Source organism: Siphateles boraxobius, unplaced genomic scaffold (genome assembly GCF_051911475.1).
Source record: "Siphateles boraxobius isolate OS27281-9 unplaced genomic scaffold, OSU_SipBor_1 65, whole genome shotgun sequence".
Taxonomy (NCBI): Eukaryota; Metazoa; Chordata; class Actinopteri; order Cypriniformes; family Leuciscidae; genus Siphateles; species Siphateles boraxobius.
Window position 1 is genome coordinate 10,603,479 of NW_027509192.1, and position 20,813 is coordinate 10,624,291.

Genomic DNA, 20,813 nt, shown 5'->3' on the forward strand with positions numbered 1-20,813 from the left:
GAAGTATGTCCAAATTCACAGTAGGCTGCCGCCTACTCATAAAAGATTAGGCAAAAAGTACCCGGATAACGAACAACTTCCGTTGAGATTCTGAAGTGAGCATACGATGGACACTTTACTAGCCTATCCCATGAGGCCACGGGAGAGGATTTGTGAATATGGCAGTGAAGCAACATAACTGATGCTGGTAGGTCACACGATAATGACAAAATGATATAGGCATACCTTATTCAAAATAAGTACCTACTCAAGAGAGTATACAATTTCGGAAACAGCCAACATCGTTACAAACAAAGGAATAGTTCACCATTAAAATTTTCATTTTTGGATTAACTATTCCTTTAATGTAAAATCTGAGCAAAACCACTTGAAAATCACTACAGCATTTGGTTATTCAAATAGCGCATCTTTATCAGAGACTTAGCCTCACAGGCAGAGTGCAGACAAAACAGATAGAGATTAAGTTAACAAGGCACAGATATAATAGAGAGAACGTGGGAGTATGAAAATACTATTCAAATGAAGCGATGTAGTAGCCCCGCCTCCTTCTAGCTCATCATATATGTATGAGGGAGCCCTCATCTGACTGACAGCACGGCTCGACCAATCAGCGTGCAGCAAACGAGCGAACGACAGGCAGTAATTTGCCTGTCCCCGGGGAGACTGTGTGGAGGGTGCGCGCACGAGCATGTGTGTATCATTAGGAGCGCGGCACACAGAGCTGGATGGATACGCGCTTCTCCGCGGTGCGCTCAGCATCTTTTCCAGTAGAGCCGTATGGAGAGAGACTCCACATCTCTCACACACTCAAATAAAGCTCAAATTCACTTGGAACTAAACCACTATAATAACCGCACAAGTCTGGAGTTTGAGAAGAGAGGAATACATAATGCGTTTGAAACAAGGAATCTCATTCTCTCAGGTAAGCGCGGCTCTCTCACGCTCTCATGACTCATGTGCATCCTGATTCCTGTGATGATGGGGGATTTTAATAGCGTGCCATTGCGGAGGTCTTTAAACCTAACGTAGGCTAGCCGACTGTATGTCTCTCTGAATGTTTAAATAAGCACAAATGAGTATTAGAATCACTTCTTCTTCCGTTTTAATCATTATCTCGAAAGCTCTGTCTATCCCTGTTTGAAATGTCGTAATCTCACGCGTGCAGAGACTCTACAGGTATCAAGGGGAGGAATATCTGAGAATGTGATGTTAGTGATTAAGAGAAAATTATTGATTTTTGGTACTGCAAGGGATTTTAGAAACACATTCATTTGTCAGTGGGTGTAATATAAGTGAATGTATTCTGTAACAAATTTGAGAATATATTAATATATTAGCTATATAATTCTGAAAAAAGCTTAGTAAAAAATGATCAGGCCTTCTTGTTCCATACGTTTCATCATCAAAATTGAGGATTCAGGCAGCAACTTTTAGTCAAACTCTATTTTTTTTGCACATACTCACCTGGATGTTACCTAAAAGATACCTTAACCTTAAAGCAAATCTTTAGAATATAGATTTGTTCATGCACAATCAACCATCATAAAATTGTCTCATACATTTTTCTGTATCACTGTGTGTGAAATTTGTGACGATCACAGATGCTTTTGAGCTTTACAGTGAAAAGTAACAAAAAATATGTTAAGCTATTTTATATAACTGAGTGTAAAGACGTCATTCAGTTCTGCTGTAAAGACCTACTGTTTAACCCCGCCGCCTAAAATAGAACAAAATAAAACACGTTTCATCTACAAACTGAAAAAGATTTCAGATAAGAGAGGTTATGATGCAGCAGTATGAAACAAACCGGCAATGAACTTGAGTTTACTTTAGCATAGTTCATGATTAACTCTATGCAGTTCTGGAATAGGACATTCAGGGAGTTTATAGTAGGTGGTTACAAAAGGGTTACAAAAATTGTGTTTTTGGTTTGGAATCAAAATGCAATAATACAGGCTAAAAAGGGACTAGGAACCAAAAAAGGGGCATATAGTCTAAGCACCTCTGATTTATGGCACATGCCCCTGCCTCATGTATGAACAAGGTGTAGATGGGAGCGATGAGAAAGAGAGAGAAATCAATAGGGACAATAGAAAAAAATGCTAACATCTTGAGACAGGGCTGAAGAATATGCGACAGAAATGGCTGATATATCTATAGGGATTCTGTCAGCAGTGCTGAAGCATAATTAATTGCTGTCGTGCAGTGTGTTCGCCGGCAGTGTGGAGCAGGTGAGAGCTGTAGACTATAACACACACACTCTATCGGTGCCTGTGTCAGCGTACTATCTTAGCTAATTATACTTCACACCAGGCGTTTGAAGTGACACCATGTAGTGTGATAGGAAACAATGGTCATATATTACAGGACGCTGGGGAAAACACACTCGCGTAGCCATGCCAAGCTTATAACTCATGAATTAAACTTGGTAACCTTGTTGTATAGTATGTGATCAGGACAGAATAAAAGAATAGAATATAAAAGAGCAAACAAAGTAAAAGAATGAAACAAACAGAATGGAATGGAAGAGAATAGTGCAGAACAAAACCGAATAGAACTGAATACAACATAACAGGAAAAAAGCAGAAGAAATACAACAGAGAAAATAAAATAGAACACATTAGTGATTAAAAGAAAAAGAGAACAAAGGAGTAGAAGAGAACAGATTATATTGAAAACCGAATGAACTAGAACAGAATGGGAAGAAATAGAAAAAACATTGGTGGAGCAGAATGGAGTAGAATTGAACAGTTATGTTTGTCACACAGCAGAACAAAATATTATAGAGCAGAAATCCGAACACTATAGAATTGATAACAGAACGTAATAAAACAGAATAAAATACAACTCAACAGAACAGAATTGAACAAAGCAGAACCGAACAAATTAGAACAGATAAGAAAAGGGCACAAAAGAAAAATAATATTTGAGTAGAGTAGAATATAATAGGACAGAATAGAAAAAAATCTATTTTCTGAATTTCAATCAGGTATATACACAGTGTGATTACTAGTTGTGTGTAACACTGGACAAGTCAACTTAAAGAGATTGTTAACTAATAAAAAAAAAAACTAAAAAAAATTGATCGAACAGCAACAGATTCTGTAAATGAATTAAACCCAAAGTGGAAGGTAAGATGAATACAGCAAAACCTTCCCTCATTGTTCCAACTGATAATATTTCTATTATTGAAGCCAAAGTAGAAGTGGACCTGTATCCACGCAGGTGAACTCAATTGGTCAAGGGCTAAATGTATAATCCATTAACTTCAGTCACTTGAGTCTGCCTCTGCTGTGTTTTTAAGTATTCTGCCTGTCGCACACGTTTTTTGCTCTTGCTTTCACTCACTGTTTGGTATGAAACAAAACCTGAGCAGCCCTCTCAGATCCACTCCACTCCCTAAACACAAACCAGAGGGAAAGGCGCTTCGCAGTCTGCGTCATGCCATCGTAATGTGACAGGGTGTCACCTCCAATTCATGATGTCACCCCCCGCACACACTTCACTAAGAGCACGCTGTCCTGCTCCCGAAGTACGGCGAGATTTCTATTCATTCCAGCCTTGTGAATAAAACATAGTGCAGCAGGGCCACTTTATGTGTGTCTGTTGCATTAGACGAGAGGATGGAAAGGAGAGAGTGTGTGTCTATGTGTGTTAGTTTCGTTCAGTATTTTCCCTAAAGGAGGCAAACCATAAATATTTCAGGTAAAGTGGTTGGACTTTTGACTTTCGGAAAGGACCAGTTGTCAACAAAAATGTGTGATTCATGCAGATAGACAGGGGAACTGGGTGTTGGCCTTGTTCAGACAAAACACTACAAACTTCCAATAGAAAACTATCTTAGAAAAAACTCTCTGTATGGATTTTGACAGATTTAACTGTGGGAAGGGCAACCCAGTATGCATCACTCCGCTTGTATGTGTTTGTTCGGTAATTCCAACATTAAATCCAGCTTCCTTTTGGAAATATTTTACATTTACACGACAACGATGTACTAAAATTGAAAGTTTTTTCTTTGCGTACAGACGACAGCGTTGTCAAAACGATCCCCGTTCACATGGATCCGCAAAAACGATAAAAAACACTGAATTATGCTGCCAGGCCAGTAGGTGGCGATGTCTCTTTGTAAAGAAAAACTACATGTCTATAGACTGAACACGTAATGCGCACACTGAACAATTGTAATAAGCAAGTTAAGTAATGCAGGGACACTGGTGTCCGTAAAAGGTGCTAGATAAAGTATGTTGTAATGTTTTTTTAACTAATAATACATTTATATAATAAATCTTAATAAGATACTTTAATATAAAATACCTAAGTTAAAATTTGACATTATTACAAATTTCATTCTGCTTTCTAAAGCCACCTTTTTAAATCAGTTATTTTTAGGGATGCACGATATATCGGCCACCATATCGGTATCGGTTGATATATGTTCATTTTTAATGTTATCGTTATCCGCCTGATAAAAAATTTGGTCGATATATTAAAGACAATAAATAATGGATTATTTCCTTCAGCTGAGACACTTCAGATGCGCACATGATGGTTTTGAATTGCTTGAAATATGCTTGGAATAACTTATTCTATAATATTCTATAACTTATTAACTAATAGGAACATACAGTTAATGCAACGTGCGCCTGTCATATAGACTACATAAAATTATAATTAGAACTGTATTATTGTGTGCTTGGGACATGGCTTTTAATGGTGAGATTTTTTTCTGTAATCAGGCTCTCAAAAATTATATAAAATTTGGATTTAGATTTATCGGTCAATATATCAGTTATCGGCTTTCAAATAAAGAATTAACCGTATCGGCCAAAATGTTCATAACGGTGCATCCCTAGTTATTTTATAAAAGTATTTCATTTTTATGTTTACTTCTACATCTGCATCTTACATATACTTCTCTAATGGTGGGTAGAAAAAGAACACAGTGTCAACTTTAATAAAAAGTAAATATTTCCCAAATAATAAATATGTTATACACATTTATTTTTGATTAGGATAACACCACATATCCAATTAGATTCGAGGACCAGCAATAACTCTGAATCAACCACAATTTTAACCACAATTAATCATATTAGCATTTTATGTACATTATACATCTTGCAAGACACTGTGCATCTGTGTGCATGGATCGAACCATGATGCAAGTAAACTGGGCAGAAATAATTTGCCCTTAGACCCTTTCCAGCAATCAGCTATAAAAGCACTCTACTAATTCAAATCCCTATTTCCCATAATGAAGCGAGCACAACACTCCTGAACCACACCTGAGGGCTCTCTTAGTTAAGAAGCACACATACATGAACAAATCAAATTAACATGCGAGGTTATCTTGCAAAGCTCTTAAAAGTAAATGGACGGAAATGGGAGAGTTAGAGAGAGCAAGCGAGATGTGTCCTTGTGTGTGTATCACTACTTGTTCACACTTTTGTTCAGCTCGGTGCATCCATGCTGTGCTTGTCATAGCAACAAAGAGTCTTGAAATGCATGTTCTCTACAGATAATGGCAGTTTATTATCCGTTAAATAATTCAGCCATTTTGCTGGGGAAGCTGCTTTAAATCACGAGACATAAATTTGGCCAGTTAAAGCCAAAGTCATGTATTTATGACTTCATATATATTTAATTATGAGATAAATGTGAATCAAATAGTCATTTATTTTTGATCTGTTCTTTAACGAACCGCCTCATTGAAACAAATCAGACCTTCCAACACTGTATAAGAGAAAGGAAGATTCTAGGAGAGCACATCTGATTTTGACATCTTGATTGACTGGAATGCTGTGCGCAATACAGTGATGTTTTTGTTATACTTATTGCTTGTTAGTCTCTCTTCAACATGGCAACACACCACCTAATTCTCATACATCAGACAATAAGCAGCTTCTAAAACAAGTTTAAAACCTCATAATTTGTACGGTCATTGGGATGAATGGGGATCTTTGCACAATCCTGGCAAAAAGCGGAATACAGGACCAAACAGATGGCTATGCAAGGAGAAAGGAGAAAAAAAATGCTCCCACCTGCTTGTGTTGACTCGCTGCCATAGTCGGACTGACATAAGCACACTGTCCTACAGGGGTTCTTTTGCAAACCTGTTCCTATAGTGATACTGACAGCTTCATCTAACACAGCCAGGCGGCTTTGTGCTTTCTGTCCTCAAGGTTGCAAACCAATCATAATTTTAACATATGGAGTAAGACCTAGCAAATATACACAGAGGTTTTCTGTGTAAGCACTCAAATTTGTATATTAAGATTAGCTGTCAATCAATATCATTGAACATAAACCTTATCACAGAACACAACAGTCAATCCATTTTTGTAATCGAGTTATCAGCCTGTCCAAAAGTGCTGGATTTATAAGACGCCCAGTCAATTTGATTAAATATCGTTTATATTAAATGCTACTGAAAAACACAGACCACTGAAATTGCACAAGTAAATATTTCATGCACACAAAGCTGCTCACTGTTTAATACATATTAAATATAGTTTTACTCAACCATACAATAGGTAAAAAGCAGTTCACAAGCACATTTTAAAACATTTTAATTAACTTACTCTGCCCACTGGCAGCTGCCACTGAGAGACAAAATACGGTGGTTATTACAGAGCCCTTTGGGATAGCACTTCATTGAGGAATAATTGCCCCTCTGTGCATTCAGCTGGCTTTAATGTCTATTTATGAGACAATAAAAACCAATGTTAGCAATGCCCTTAGTATGCTTGGATAACAAGTTCGAAAGAAATGTACAACACAAATTAAATGTTACGCATGACAGGAATCACAGTTGTTAAATTGGATTCCGTATAAATGCAATTAAAATAAGTTATTATATTCATAACATGTCATAGTGTAGGATTGAAAGCATGTTACAACAGATTTAAGTGTCTGGTCCATCAGTCTCCAAATAAACCACATTTTTTGTAACACATTATCTTACAAAATGAGCTACGACATTAATAAGACAGCATTACATACTAATGCTCTTATATGCACAGCCCAAGCTCAGTAAAACACTTCTGTTAAACTGTTAGACTGCTAAACAGTCAGAACTGTGGTGATCCATGCAAATTTTTTTAACACCTGCCCCCCCATATAAATATATGAGGTCAAACCAGCAATAATGAATTATTTAATGGCACAAAAAAGCAATAATACATTCACTCACACGGCCTAAATATATCGTCATGCTCCTAAATGCCAATATGGCTCTTCTTGACGTTAATGTGACACCGTATTCATTACCTCTCTCCTGTCTCTTATTTTCCTCAGATGGGAAGTGACGAGTGTGACTGATTGAACATAATAACGATGGCAGACAAGTGGTCCATCCCCCACAGGAACCTGAGCTCACCCTGCAAATTTCCACTTTCCCTGCTTCCATTCCCCTAAGGATACGCTGACATTCACATGCAAGACAACCCAAAAGAGGGTAAATTGAAAGGTTGCAACTCTCCACCAAGGACGACAACAGGCAAAGTTGCTGCTTTTTTGGGGGGACTAGCCATCAGCAGAAATACACCCTGTTGTCATAACAAATGATTCTGTATTTGTGAATTTAACGCCTCTAACACCGGACCCCATCAGGAACGATTACAAGCTGAAGAGAGTAGGACCAAGATGAAATATTTGCTGTTTGCAGTTTGTTTGCTGGCAGGACTTGCGCTGACTAACTCAGTTCAGGCCTCTGAGTGGAGGGCTGTATGCCTCAATCTGTGCAAATGTGAAGTCCAACCCTGGTTCTCCCCCTCGTCCATGTATAATGAGGCTCCGACTGTAGACTGTAATGATCTAGGACTTCTGTCTCTGCCGGAGAGATTGCCTTTAGACACGCAAGTACTTCTATCACAGGCCAACAACATCGCAAAGATCGACCGTCCCTTGGACTATCTGGTAAACCTAACCGAGGTTGACCTATCTCGAAACAACATATCCTCATTGAGTGATGTTTATCTGGGTCACCTTCCACAACTTCTGTCTTTGCACTTAGAGGAGAACTGGCTAAGCAGCCTTCATGATAATTGCTTTGCTCACTTCCCAAACTTACAGGAGCTCTATGTTAACCATAACCTACTCTCCTTGATCAGTGCAGAGGCTTTCCAAGGGCTTAACAAGCTCTCGAGGCTCCATCTTAATTCAAACAAGCTGAGGGCCATAAGAACAGAGTGGTTCCGGGATCTTTTCCAGCTAGAAATCTTGATGATAGGAGAGAATCCAATTGCCAGAATACAAGACATGAATTTCAAGCCCCTTATCAATCTCCGCAGTCTTGTGCTAACCAGAATGAACCTCACTGAAATCCCTGACAGTGCCCTGGTTGGCCTTGATAAGCTGGAAAGCGTGTCATTCTATGATAATATGTTTCCAAAAGTACCTCAAGCTGCTCTCAGAAAAGTGCTGAACCTCAAGTTTCTGGACCTTAACAAGAATCCCATAGAGAGGATCAAAAGGGGTGACTTTGTGGACATGATCCATCTGAAAGAACTTGGTATTAATAGCATGCCAGAGTTGGTTTCAATCGACAGCTTTGCCATGCATAATCTACCAGAGCTGACCAAAATCGAAGCCACGAACAACCCCCGACTTTCCTACATCCATCCAAATGCATTCTCCAAACTCCCGAGGCTCGAGTCCTTGATGCTGAATAGCAATGCGCTCCGGGCCCTTCATCACATCACGGTGGAATCCTTGCCTAACCTTCAGGAGGTGAGCATGCACACCAACCCCATTTACTGCGACTGTGTCATCCGCTGGATCAATATGAACAAGACCAACGTCCGCTTCATGGAACCGGATGCCCTCGCATGCGCAGGGCCCTCAGAGTTTGAAGGTCGTCTTGTCAGGCATGTGCACTTCCGTGAAATGGCAGATATGTGCCTGCCACTGATATCCCCGGAAAGCCTTCCCGTTCAGGTTAACGTGGGTAGCGGGGATTCGGTGTCTTTGCACTGCAGGGCGTTTGCCGATCCTGAACCTGAGATCTACTGGGTCACACCTTCAGGTGAGAAAATCTCGCCTCAGATGGTTTCCAAGAAGTATCACCTGCATCCTGAGGGAACGTTTGACATTTATGACATCACAGAAAATGAGGCTGGGCAGTACACCTGCGTGGCCCACAATCTCATAGGTGCTGACATGAGATCCATCTCGGTAGTAGTAAACGGGTTCTATCCACTGCCGGCAAATGAATCCCTGCACATCCAAGTCAAAGCGACTGAGCCATATTCGGTGAGGATTTCTTGGGTGCCCCCCAAGGGCAGTCTTGTGTCAAATATTAAGTGGTCAACCACATCACAGCATCGCTCCTTGCAGTTCACGGCACACGTGTTGTCTGATGTAAAAACATTCAACCTCACACACTTGCACCCACTGACGCAGTACGAGGTGTGTGTGGAAATTACGGACCTGCAAAGTAGGCATTTGAAAAACTGCATGAATGTCTGCACCACTGATATTTTAATAGGAAAAACTGATGATGGTATCAATGACGGACTGATAATCAGCATCACTGCGCTTCTCCTGATTGTATCTGCAATGGTCTGTTCGTTCATTTGCATGTTTCAGAGGAGTGATCACTTTTACAGGAAATTACGAAATCAGCAGGCTGAGATATTACCTTCACACACCAAACCAATCTGGGGGTCAAGGGCTAAAGACAATGATTCAGAAACAGACTTGACAAAAATCTCAATTTGAGAGATGAGAAATGGTTTGGGATGCACTGGACACTGGACTGTGTGTCTAATATCCCTCTCAATCTGATACAGACTCACACCACTGGATCATTATTAAATGGATTCCGTTGTGGTTTGTGGTCCAAGGCATTTCTTGCTAAATCTGACATTGATTACCAAAAAGCCACTTATTGTTTAAATGTCACACTACACAGGGGAGCATGAAGAGAAACACTCTTTCGTGCAGGATCAAAGAACAGCATTTGAAAGGTTGGGCATGATTGTTTAAACAGAGTGCCAAGCCTCAGAGGCCGAGTCTTTTTATTGTGGGCTTGTAGCAACACTACTTGTGCTGTATCAATGGTAAAATAAACAATGTCAAAGTTTATGATGGGCTACGCTTTGTAGAATAGATCATAAGAGTACCCATGTACAACACTTTGTCATAAAATACATTTATACAGAAAATGACAACTTGTTTTCATTGCAAGTGTTTTACTCTTTACAGTGTCTTCATTTGGCTAATTACACTGTCAATTGAGAAGAAATAAATATAGAAGAAACTGAAGAAAATCCAGTCAATTCAATAGGATTCCACGCAAAAAGGATTTGGCATGAGGGCATCTGTGTTGACCAACAGAAAGCTGGTTGGTTTGAAAGTGGTTAGACTTTGTCACTGTTGATCATTTTGACAAAGGGTCGTAAAAATTCCATCATAATCTATTATTACCCATCATTTTAATTTTCATATTTTAATGGTAATGTCTAATGAGACATTTAATAGCTTTTGTTTTCACTCACATTTAATTTTTAATTACAAACTTACAAGACTAGATTATGCATTTATTTATTTATGAAGAGAACAGATGAACAGAGACTGTGCGTCACTTTTCATGTTCAACTTCAACACCACACAGAGTATGAATGTAGCCTAAACAGGGAAATATGAACAACGCAATATTAGAAAAATTACAATTAAAATATGAAGAAAACATGTAAAAAATAACCTGAACTAAACTCAATCGTCTTTCTGTATCGGTCTGAACTCAAACTTTCCTCTTGGTCCGCATGGACTTAAACTTGGTGCTCGCCTGTGCGTAACCAAATGCATTAAGGGAGACTGATGCAGAGGCAATATTCCTTAGACTTTCCGTCTTTGCTTCGGACAGACAACTTCTTGTGGCAGTTTTATTTTAGCTCTGGAGGCTTTTTCATCACCGGAAAAATAATTCAGTCAATGAAGGAAAATTTTCAGTTAACGAAACATATATTATCACACACCAACCCACCAAATGCAGGTGAAATGCACCTTGCAAAATTATGTTCTATCACTTTGCATGGCATCACTATAAGAGCCCTACCCCTTAAAGGAGCCTTAAACATTAGCAAACCAACGCGTAAAGAGGGCTGCACACTGAGAGGAATGCCACGCAGCGCCACATCATTTTTCTCATACATTTTTCAGTAACAGGTTTGTTTTTTGGCTTGAATACATATGCTTCATATAGAGAAATAATATAGATTGCACTTTCTCTTTCCATTTGCATTGTTTTTTTCAAATACCCTAATTCAAACTCATTGACTTTGTTCAATCTTGGAGTGAACTTTTGCCTGTATTGTGGTTAGATTCACTATTTTGGACTTGAGAACGCGAGTACAGAGTGACGTGACCGGTGTGCGATAAGCAGGTAAACTCATGGCAATTATAAGACAAGTGACTGAGAATTTTGTATTTATTTCCATTTTATTTTCTTTGAATGGTATCCGCAAACAGTGATTGACTGTCATAAAGCTGAAAGCCATACAATGATTCAGAAGAATCAGATTTAATATTAAATATATTTAAATCTACGACGTGACTTTGAAAATCTGGTTTACTTTTGATATTTTTGTTTTGACTAGTAGAAGTTCTGAATAGCTGGTAACTTCAAAATTTAGTAACCAAAACGGCTGGTGAGTGAAAAATTTAATCTCAAATTACAGACTGTCCAAGAAATTGTATGTGCCTAGGGAGGAAATATGATTAAAAAGTGTTGTTTCTGAGTGGGGTGGGATTTTGTAAAAAAAAAAAAAAAAAAAAAATCACAAAACTCATTGACTTTAAGTCACATTATCTTCCCTTTCATTAAAAAACCAATAGGAATTTCAACGCTAAACTCCTACAGGTGATGAATTGCCGTCACAGAACGAATGATGTGGGAGATTTATCAGACTTGCATGGTCATATATCACAGGGGGTTTTAGCACCCAACACATGGGCTTTTATAGTTGGGCCATTTGTCACCTACACAGGAGCTAAATTATGCGGTATTATAGCGGTAGGTACCGAATAGGTCAGCAGGAATGAGCTGCATCTGGTCTCACTATTTCTGCTGAGACATGGTGAACATTTTGGACACAGCAACACTTGCAGTTCACACTGAGAGGGCAAGCAATAATCGAGGGCAAGATAACCTACCTATATCATGTGGCAGTGTTGGATGTGCCATAATATTTCTTTGACATGTTAAATACAATAATTATTAAAATCAAAATACCAAATATTAAGACTTTAAAACTAAATATTCAAAATACTTTAAGAAAATATTACAACCGTTTCAGACTTTATAAATGATGTGTCAAAATTCAAAAAAATTGAACAGTTCCGAAATTTTAAATAGAAAAAATTATATTAAAATATCTTAACTATAATTAGGAACTTTTCAAACTTTTTCATATTGTATTTCATATTGTTTCAATATTTGAAAAGTATTTTAAAATATTTATTTATATAACATATTAAAACGGTTTCAGACTGTACACATCATTTGTGCAGTACTTCAATTAAAAAGACTAGCAAATTTGTTTGCATTACAACTAATATAACATAACATAAGTTCACTGCAAGTAGTGGATCTGATAACCCATCATTTAAATAAACATATGAAATAATTCACAACTAGATAATTTTCTTGACATAAAAATCACATTTCAAGATAAAGCTGTGTTCCATTCAAAGTCAGATATAAGGAATATTCTTACTTCATATCTCCAACTTTTGACTATAAAGGCATTATATAGCTCAATGTTTGGATGATGACATTTCATGTGAGAACTTCAACTTGAGACTCATTTAATCAACCACAACTTTCATCTAGAACAAGGACACTATAGACTAGCATTTGCCCCATCAAGAAAACCAATTCACACTCCATTAATTTCCAACCACATAACGTCACAATTAATATAAGGAATGACACGTTGTGTGTGTACAGGAAGACGTATTACCTTTTAATTAAGTGATGTGCTCAGCAACTGAGAAAATTACCAAATGGGATAGATCTTCAGGAACATTAGTTCGATTAATCTTGATTATCTCACCTATCACAGCGTTTATGTCCTTCTTTCCACATGGTCACGCCATGATCATGCAACTGAAAATAACTTTATTAATTGGCTAATACGGTGAACTTGCTACATCAATTTCAAGCTCCACCTGGTTTAATTACTATACATCTCCATTACAAGGCTTTTGTCATGGGTTTGTGCCATGGCATCAAGCTAACACTGACACTGAAAGACACTGAAAGTTAAAGGACGATCCAAATCACCCAGTTCATCAGAACCATGTGTGCTTGTGTGTGTATATATATATATATATATATATATATATATATATATATATATATATATATACACACATATATATATATATATATATATATATATATACACATATATATATATATATATATATATATATATATATATAAAATAATAGTATATGATAAATAATGCATTTTCATTCATGCAGAAATAGGAATAAAAAATAAATTATATTTATGCAAATATATGATTATGCGCGTATGCCATTTGAGGACTCTTAATATTACAACATATGTGATTATTTGATTAATCAGCATATGTAATTAATTGGATTAAATTTGAATAAATAAATAAATAAGTCATAAAAATCAACCCTTGCCTTAGATTGTAAAAGTTTAAGATTTTAATGAAGAAGGACATTAAGACATGAATGTGCCTCTCGGCTGGACCAAAACACTGTGCTTAACGCTCCACTTTGATGGCACTTTTTGTGATGAATAATTTACCTGGTTCTAATGACCCTGTAAGCCGGGCCGTTCGAGCAGCGCCATCGTTCTGAACGAGGTGATTACAGCAGTGAGCCAATGTGAGACGCCAAGATTAGAGAAAAAATGAGCACAGTTCAGGGGGAGGTTAGTGAGAGTCTAGCTGCAAACAGCTATTGAATTAGTATTAAAACAAGCTAACAAGTTTTTTCGGCATTGGCACTAAACAGGTGTTCATCTTTGTTCAATGATGATTAAACCCCCTTTTATATAAAAACTGAATTAAACTACAGATGACTGTATAATATGGCGAGGATGTGAAGGATCTGTGGGCACACTATAAAATTGCTTAACTTAATTTGATGAGTCAAAGCAATGTAAAAACATATGTTGTCATAACTTATTGATCATATAATTTTTTACAGTGAAGGTGGCTATGAAATGAAAGAAGCGGGCATGTGTGGACACAGACATCTGCAACAACACTATACCCATTAAAAACACAATAAATTCGAAGAGAAATAATCACTGGGAGCCACAAACTATGTGTATGTCATAAAAAACAAATCTATCAAAAACCAAAGCCTGACTGCATGAGGTCTTATCTAGGCAAATAAAATCTTCAGTGAATTATCAATTCCCATGATTTGCCTGGGGAATCCAATTTACAGCACGTTACTGCATATAAAGAGACATATTCAATGACAAGTTTTTGGATAATACAGTATGTGACCAAATTGCATCTAATGTTCTTTCACTCACTCGCTTCACAGTTTATTTAGAGCCATTCACCGTATCATTCAGAGAACCTTGACAGCTGCAGGCAAGGGCCGATGTGATAAATCTCTAGCATTAAAATGTCAGTTTATGTCAATGAGATGTCACGACTGATTAACAGCGATTAGCATGGTCATATCTGTTCCTTCAAAACAGATGATAGCGTTTTTACCTTCACCCTAAAGCTGCATATAAAAGGCAGGTTTATTGTAATTTTGAAAATGTTATTATAATTATTATGTTTTCACAGATAGTCAGAAGTCTAAATGAATTAATAAAAAGACCATTCGACTGAAAACACAAAATTCAAAATTTTCTCACACAAAATGTTTTTACATTGCTTTAACTCAAAATAATAATAGTTTTCTACTTTTTTTAAATTATACAAGACTCAACATATTTTAAGTCAGTTTACTGTAACTTAAGTTTAAATGACTTAAACATCCAAGTGGATTGTACCTAAAAATTCAAGGCAGCAATTTTTTTTTACAGTTAATACCCAGTTATTGTAAATACTGTAATAAGTACATTAATCATAAAATAAAGTGCTACCAAAAATACAGCAAGATTTTTTAACTGTAGTTTTGCAAAACGATGAAAAAAAGAATGAGCATCAGGTAATAAATGCATTATGAAGGTGCTGTAAACTAAATTGTTACAGCTAAACTAGCATTATTATTTAGTGTTATTTATATAGTATTAGTTTTATTAATATTTTGAATTAGCTTTTATTTATATGATTTAATTTTAATTTTAGTTTAATTTCTAGTATTTTTTCATGTGCTTTTTTCCATTTGTATTAGTATTTTTTTATATTACTGTTTAGCTATCAACCTCAACTTATTTCAGTAATTTTTGTATATATATTTTTATTTATTTTTGTCTAAAATTTTATTTTAATAGTTTAATAGTTTTTGTTTTAATTAGCAATTGTATTTTGTACGTCAATGAGTAGAAAGAAATTCTAAACTCTGGAACCCAGGGACGTGCAGTCAGGGTAGGCAGTGCCTCACCAAAGGTAATGTTGACATTACATTTATTAATTCCAAGAGCTTTATTCATTCACCACATTATTAATTGCATTTATTTTATTCCAAATATTAATTTTTGTAACACAATTTTTCAGGAATACACATATAATATACTCCTTTTGCCATTGTTTGCTCCTAAAAATCATTGTTTCATGCAGAAAATTCAAGGCAATGGCCATTGAGGCAGATGTTAGCAGTGCCTCTTTGGTCCATAGAACGTAGTTTACGTAGATTTGCGCATGCGCAATCAGTTCTCGTGCTGTCTTGAATTATCAACATTGAGCCAGAGACCGAGCGTGCTTCATGTCACGTGATCCACTCGCTCTCACTCACTCCGCGCTTCAAGCTACTTAGCATCTAGCGGCGCCTAGCGTTGGAAGCGTCCTATGAAGAAAAAGAGCTGTGGTCGCTAACGGGAAAGTCCATGCGTCTATCCCTCTGGACAAAGATGTCAATTACTTTGTTGTAAAAGTCCTCTTTGTTGGGTGTATTTCTCAATTTCACGAGTCTCTCCTTTTCAATGGAAATAAGAGCCAGGAGGAAAGTCTGTTCTGCTCCATTCACGTCAGAGGCGCCCGCGCCATTAGATGTCCAGTTGCCGCAGCACAGCCTATGAGCGAGCCGTACGCTCACTGTGCTAACGTTAGCTGTGCAGCTGCAAATGCGTTTTATAGGCTTCAGTAAATCGAGGAAAAGGAGTTTCGTCTACAAATAAAAGTAAGCACCCCCTTTAAAACGTAAATTATTCATTTATTTATTATTTTTAAAACCCTTATATTGGCTTGTGTTTGTTGTCTGATGGTGGGCTAACAGTTATAGGCCTGCTGTGCGCTGACACCGAAATGTTCTCTCTTCCATACCCTGGTGCGCCGTCACCTCTGCCATATTTGTACTGTAGGTCTATCTGTGCGATTATGGTGCATTTCGTAAGGGTTAAAATGCTGTTTTGTAGTTCTCTTTTTTTAATCCTGGTGCGCCGTCGCCAGACGCTCATTGCGTGTCGGTGTGTGCGCCTTGCGCAGTTTGTAGGAGCGAATTTAAGCTGTTTTTGTACTGTAAAGCTGTACTGCTGACACAATGTTTTCTGACTGTAGCCTATTCAAATCCTGGTGCGCCGTCACCAGAGTGACCAGACCAATAGTGTGTATGTGGCTGTCTGTGCGCGTTTGCGCATTTTGAAGGAATGACTAGGCTGCTTGTCGGTTCGCTGACAACGCGCCGCCTCCCTCTCTTACTGTGCACCGCACAAAACAAGTCATAAGATAGATGTGTCCATTCATTTGATTATTAGATTTGATTGTGCATTAGCCTCACATATGACTGACTTTGCTGTATGCAGGCAGCGATGTGATGATGCCTGATATGAACTTGGGTTGCTACATTAACTGAATGAATATATGAACATATGCCACATTGATAGGTCACAGCCTACCCATGACAAGATTTCACCGCACGTTACTGCTGGAACCCATTCCTACGTAAAATCTTTTCAAAAACTTGAACTTATTATTAGTTTAGTATTTCATCAAACTCCCTGTTGTCTTATATTTCAGTTAATAAAAACATGTTTGCACTTCTACACTGCAATTAAAAGTGCTGCCTTAAATTAAGTACAATCAACTTGGGTGTTTAAGTCATTTCAACTTAAGTTACATTAAACTGAATCAAAAGTTGATTAAAAGACTAAAAAGTTGAATCTTGTAAAACTTAAAGTTGAAAATTGCTGAACTTATTTTGATGAGTTAACGCAATGTAAAAACTATGTTGTCATAACAGTGTACGTCCAATAAAAAAGTGATTTTTTTCCCCAAAATCATTCGTTTTTTTTATTTTTATTTTTCACATCCCTCAGAAAAAAAATAAAAACAACATGAAGGCAGATATTTATGCACTCCACAACCATTTAAATAATTGATGACATTTTAAGGGTCTGAAGATTGAACAAACAATGGCTGATGGACATCGTTTAAATATTTCATGCTGGAATATAAAACGACCATTACTGTGCAATGGCCTGTTAGCCAAAATCAACAGCAAAAATCATGTTTCAGTGATAGGATCCACCATTTGACCTTGATTTTAGCACTCAAACTCAAATTATGTACTGTAACTAAAAACTATCAGCCTTGATAACAGCATTTTGGCCAAATTCAATTAATTTCCTTTTCTGAGCATTTTGAAAACGATGACTAAAGTCATGTTTTCCAAGGTATCATAGTCATAATACAGATTCACTTCATGCACCCCTTCACATAATAACACTATACATCACTCTACTTCATTTTATGTGCGCTCATATTTCAAATATACAAGCAGATCTACTCTGCTTAAAGAAGAAACGCTAATGTGGAAAGACTTTTACACTTTCATTTGGACGAGAAGAGACCTGAATGATTTGATTGTACGTAAAGGGCTGATGCTTGCCTGATGAAAAAAGAACAACGTTTTGAGCGCAGTAGCTCCATCACCTGTGAAAAAACGATACTGTGAGAACTGTAAGAACCGTGAGAAATTCAGACTTAAAATCCCACTGAGATACAGGGTGACAGATAAGGCTGAGTAATTCTGGCCTCTGTTCTAAAGCAATGATGAAGAGTTGATGTTCTGGCAGTGCTGATATACAGATGGCTAAAGCCTCCATGTGCCAGTCCATCAGTGTGATATAAGAATGACACTATGAATTAAAAATATAAGATTTTCTTTTTTTTAAGCACATACAGCTATGTACATCTATGCTTTATTCTGCTGGTATAAGGAGTAAGTCAAAGCAACACAACTGATAATATTCCTTTTTTCTTCTTGCACTCTTTGGTAATTTTTGACCGAAAATAAAAATCATGGACATGATTTGAAAAGGTTAGATGGTCCTGAAAAAAAGTCACACTCGTATTCCTCGTGGTTGAAATGACTGCATTGGAAATTAATGCGAAACTAAGTTCATCTAGTGGAAATGTTTGGTACCCAAACAAAATCTTACTTAAAACACATTTTTTGCGGTATCAACCTCAAATTTGGAAGACAACTTTTCTCAGTTTTATAGTAAAGCATGTTTAGGAAAATGTATATTTTATATGAAAATTGAAAATAGTATATTTGTGCATTTTTCATAACAATGAACTTAAACTTCACTTTTTTCATTCAAGATTTTTGGCAGTTCAAGTTGGGAATTTCATTTTCAGGTCTATGCTCAAAAAGTGGTAATAAATGGATAATAACAACTGCATAAATATTGGTTAGTAGCGAACTAAAATATTGTGCATTCATTTAATTGAAATACATTTTTTTAACAGATAAATCAAAACAGAAGCATTTTTATTATTATTAATATAATTAAAAGAATTATACATATTTCATATGTGAATATTTGTTTGACTAAGTCACTAATCAATCATGAAATGTTTTCTATTCATTTATTTTACAAACGTGAAATGAAAAATTGCATTAATTTTGAAAAATGCAAAACAGAAGAATTATTATGAATAGTAATAACAACAACAACAATATTTAATAGGGATGCACGATATATATATCGGCCACCATCTGTATCGGCTGATATATGTTCATTTTTAATGCTATCGTTATCAGCCCGAATAACTTCGAAAAGGAAAATACAGTTAAATGTAAAATGTCTCTCATATAGCTACATAAAATTATGAGGACATTATAATTGTGTGCTTGGGACATGGCTTTTAATAGTGAGACTTTTGTTTTTGTAATCGGGCTCTCAAAAATTATATAAAAATTTGGATTTAGATTTATCGTCGATTAATATATATATCGGTTATCGGATATCGGCTTTCAAACATAAAGAATTATCGGTTATTGGTATCGGCCAAAATTTTTATGTCAGTGCATCCCTAATATTTAACATAATATTGTAGCTCACTAATCAAGTGGTTTCCTTTAATTTCTTTTGCAAATAATGTGGTAAGAATTCAATTCAATTTTATTCAATTTGAAATATGGAAAACAGAATCATCATTATTATTATAAGAAGAATCCCACATTTTCAATTTGTGAAACCCACCATATACTGGCCTATCATGAGGTTTTATCCAATCTTTCTTGTATTCATTTTGCAGACAAGTCCCTCAATCACAAAACACAAGGCCAGGATCCTGTCAGGAGAGATTTGCAGGATAAAGCCAGGTTCTCTAGTCTCTACCGTCACCTGGGTCCAGGATGTTCCCAGGGCTGTAAGCCTCAACCCAGACATAGATCAACTTCAAAAGGAAAATCTCTATTACAACTATTCCTTAGCTCAAACTAAGCAAGAAACTAGGACCTTAAGTCTCTGAAGCTGGAGTTCACAACAAAGAAAGTTTCTGATTTGACAGGTGTTCAGAGCACAGACGCATACTGAGAACACGCAGACGTTACACAAGTGTACTCAAGTCAACTCCCAATCTGGGCATAAATCTGGGCATTAATATTACAATATGATTTGAGCTAATGAATTATTGATGAAAATATAAACGGTGTCTACAAGCGCAAACTGTTTTACCCTCTTTCTCTTCAGCAGTTTATGGCGAGTCAAGACGGCTAGGCTTGTAACAATGTCACTGCAGGGAGTGGAGGACACTACTGTGTTTTTAATATGAGAAACTTGGGAGCACATTTATAGATACATTAACATAATACATTTGCCATCTACATTTTCTGCAATCAATCCGTAAGTCATCATGGGATGGAATCCCATTACCAAGAGCCATATGCCCATTAACACACAAAAAACCCCGAATTATACCAAAAATATGTTAAAGGTTTTGACAATTATAGCTGTCAAGGTGACCTTGATAATTGTGTTTCCAGGGGGGGAAAAGGAGCACTTATTCTGTTGGCACATTTTGGAAATCCATATCGACAAGTTTCTTTTGCAGGGACACAAATGAGCTGCGTCCCAATTCAGAGGCTCCTACGAATGTGGCCTACAAATGCGTCCCTTTTAACTACGTTCGGTTCAACCTTCGTGGAAGGCATGGCCTATGAAGTCTGTGTCCTTTTTTACAAGAAATTGACACTTTATTAAGCCCCGCCTTAAAACATTACTGGCCAATAGGGTGACCACCCATCCTGCTTCGCGTTGTACCGTACAGCATTTTCACCCCTTGTCCCGCACGTCGCATATTGAGAATTCCCGCATTTTCATCAGTCTGTTGGTTTTTAATGATCATATTAAGAAAACGTGCATGCGTTACGATGCCTTTTTAAGAAAGCATTTTATTTATTCTTTTTGC

General features: G+C 36.9%; 2 protein-coding genes across 2 annotated transcripts in view; one reads left to right on the plus strand and one right to left on the minus strand.

Annotated features, from left to right (window-relative positions):
- Nucleotides 1-20,813, minus strand: part of immp2l (inner mitochondrial membrane peptidase subunit 2) — an 89,844-nt gene that overhangs the window by 8,834 nt on the left and 60,197 nt on the right. The gene's annotated exons all lie outside the window — the stretch shown is intronic.
- Nucleotides 659-10,166, plus strand: lrrn3a (leucine rich repeat neuronal 3a). The gene is made up of 2 exons (XM_077210925.1): nucleotides 659-922; nucleotides 7,297-10,166. The coding sequence occupies exon 2, from the start codon at nucleotides 7,645-7,647 to the stop codon at nucleotides 9,718-9,720; it is 2,076 nt and encodes a 691-aa protein (XP_077067040.1). The 5' UTR covers nucleotides 659-922; nucleotides 7,297-7,644; the 3' UTR covers nucleotides 9,721-10,166.

Excerpts from the sequence above, each read along its gene's own strand:
- lrrn3a (XM_077210925.1), top strand. The coding sequence starts at position 7,645 with ATGAAATATTTGCTGTTTGCAGTTTGTTTGCTGGCAGGACTTGCGCTG.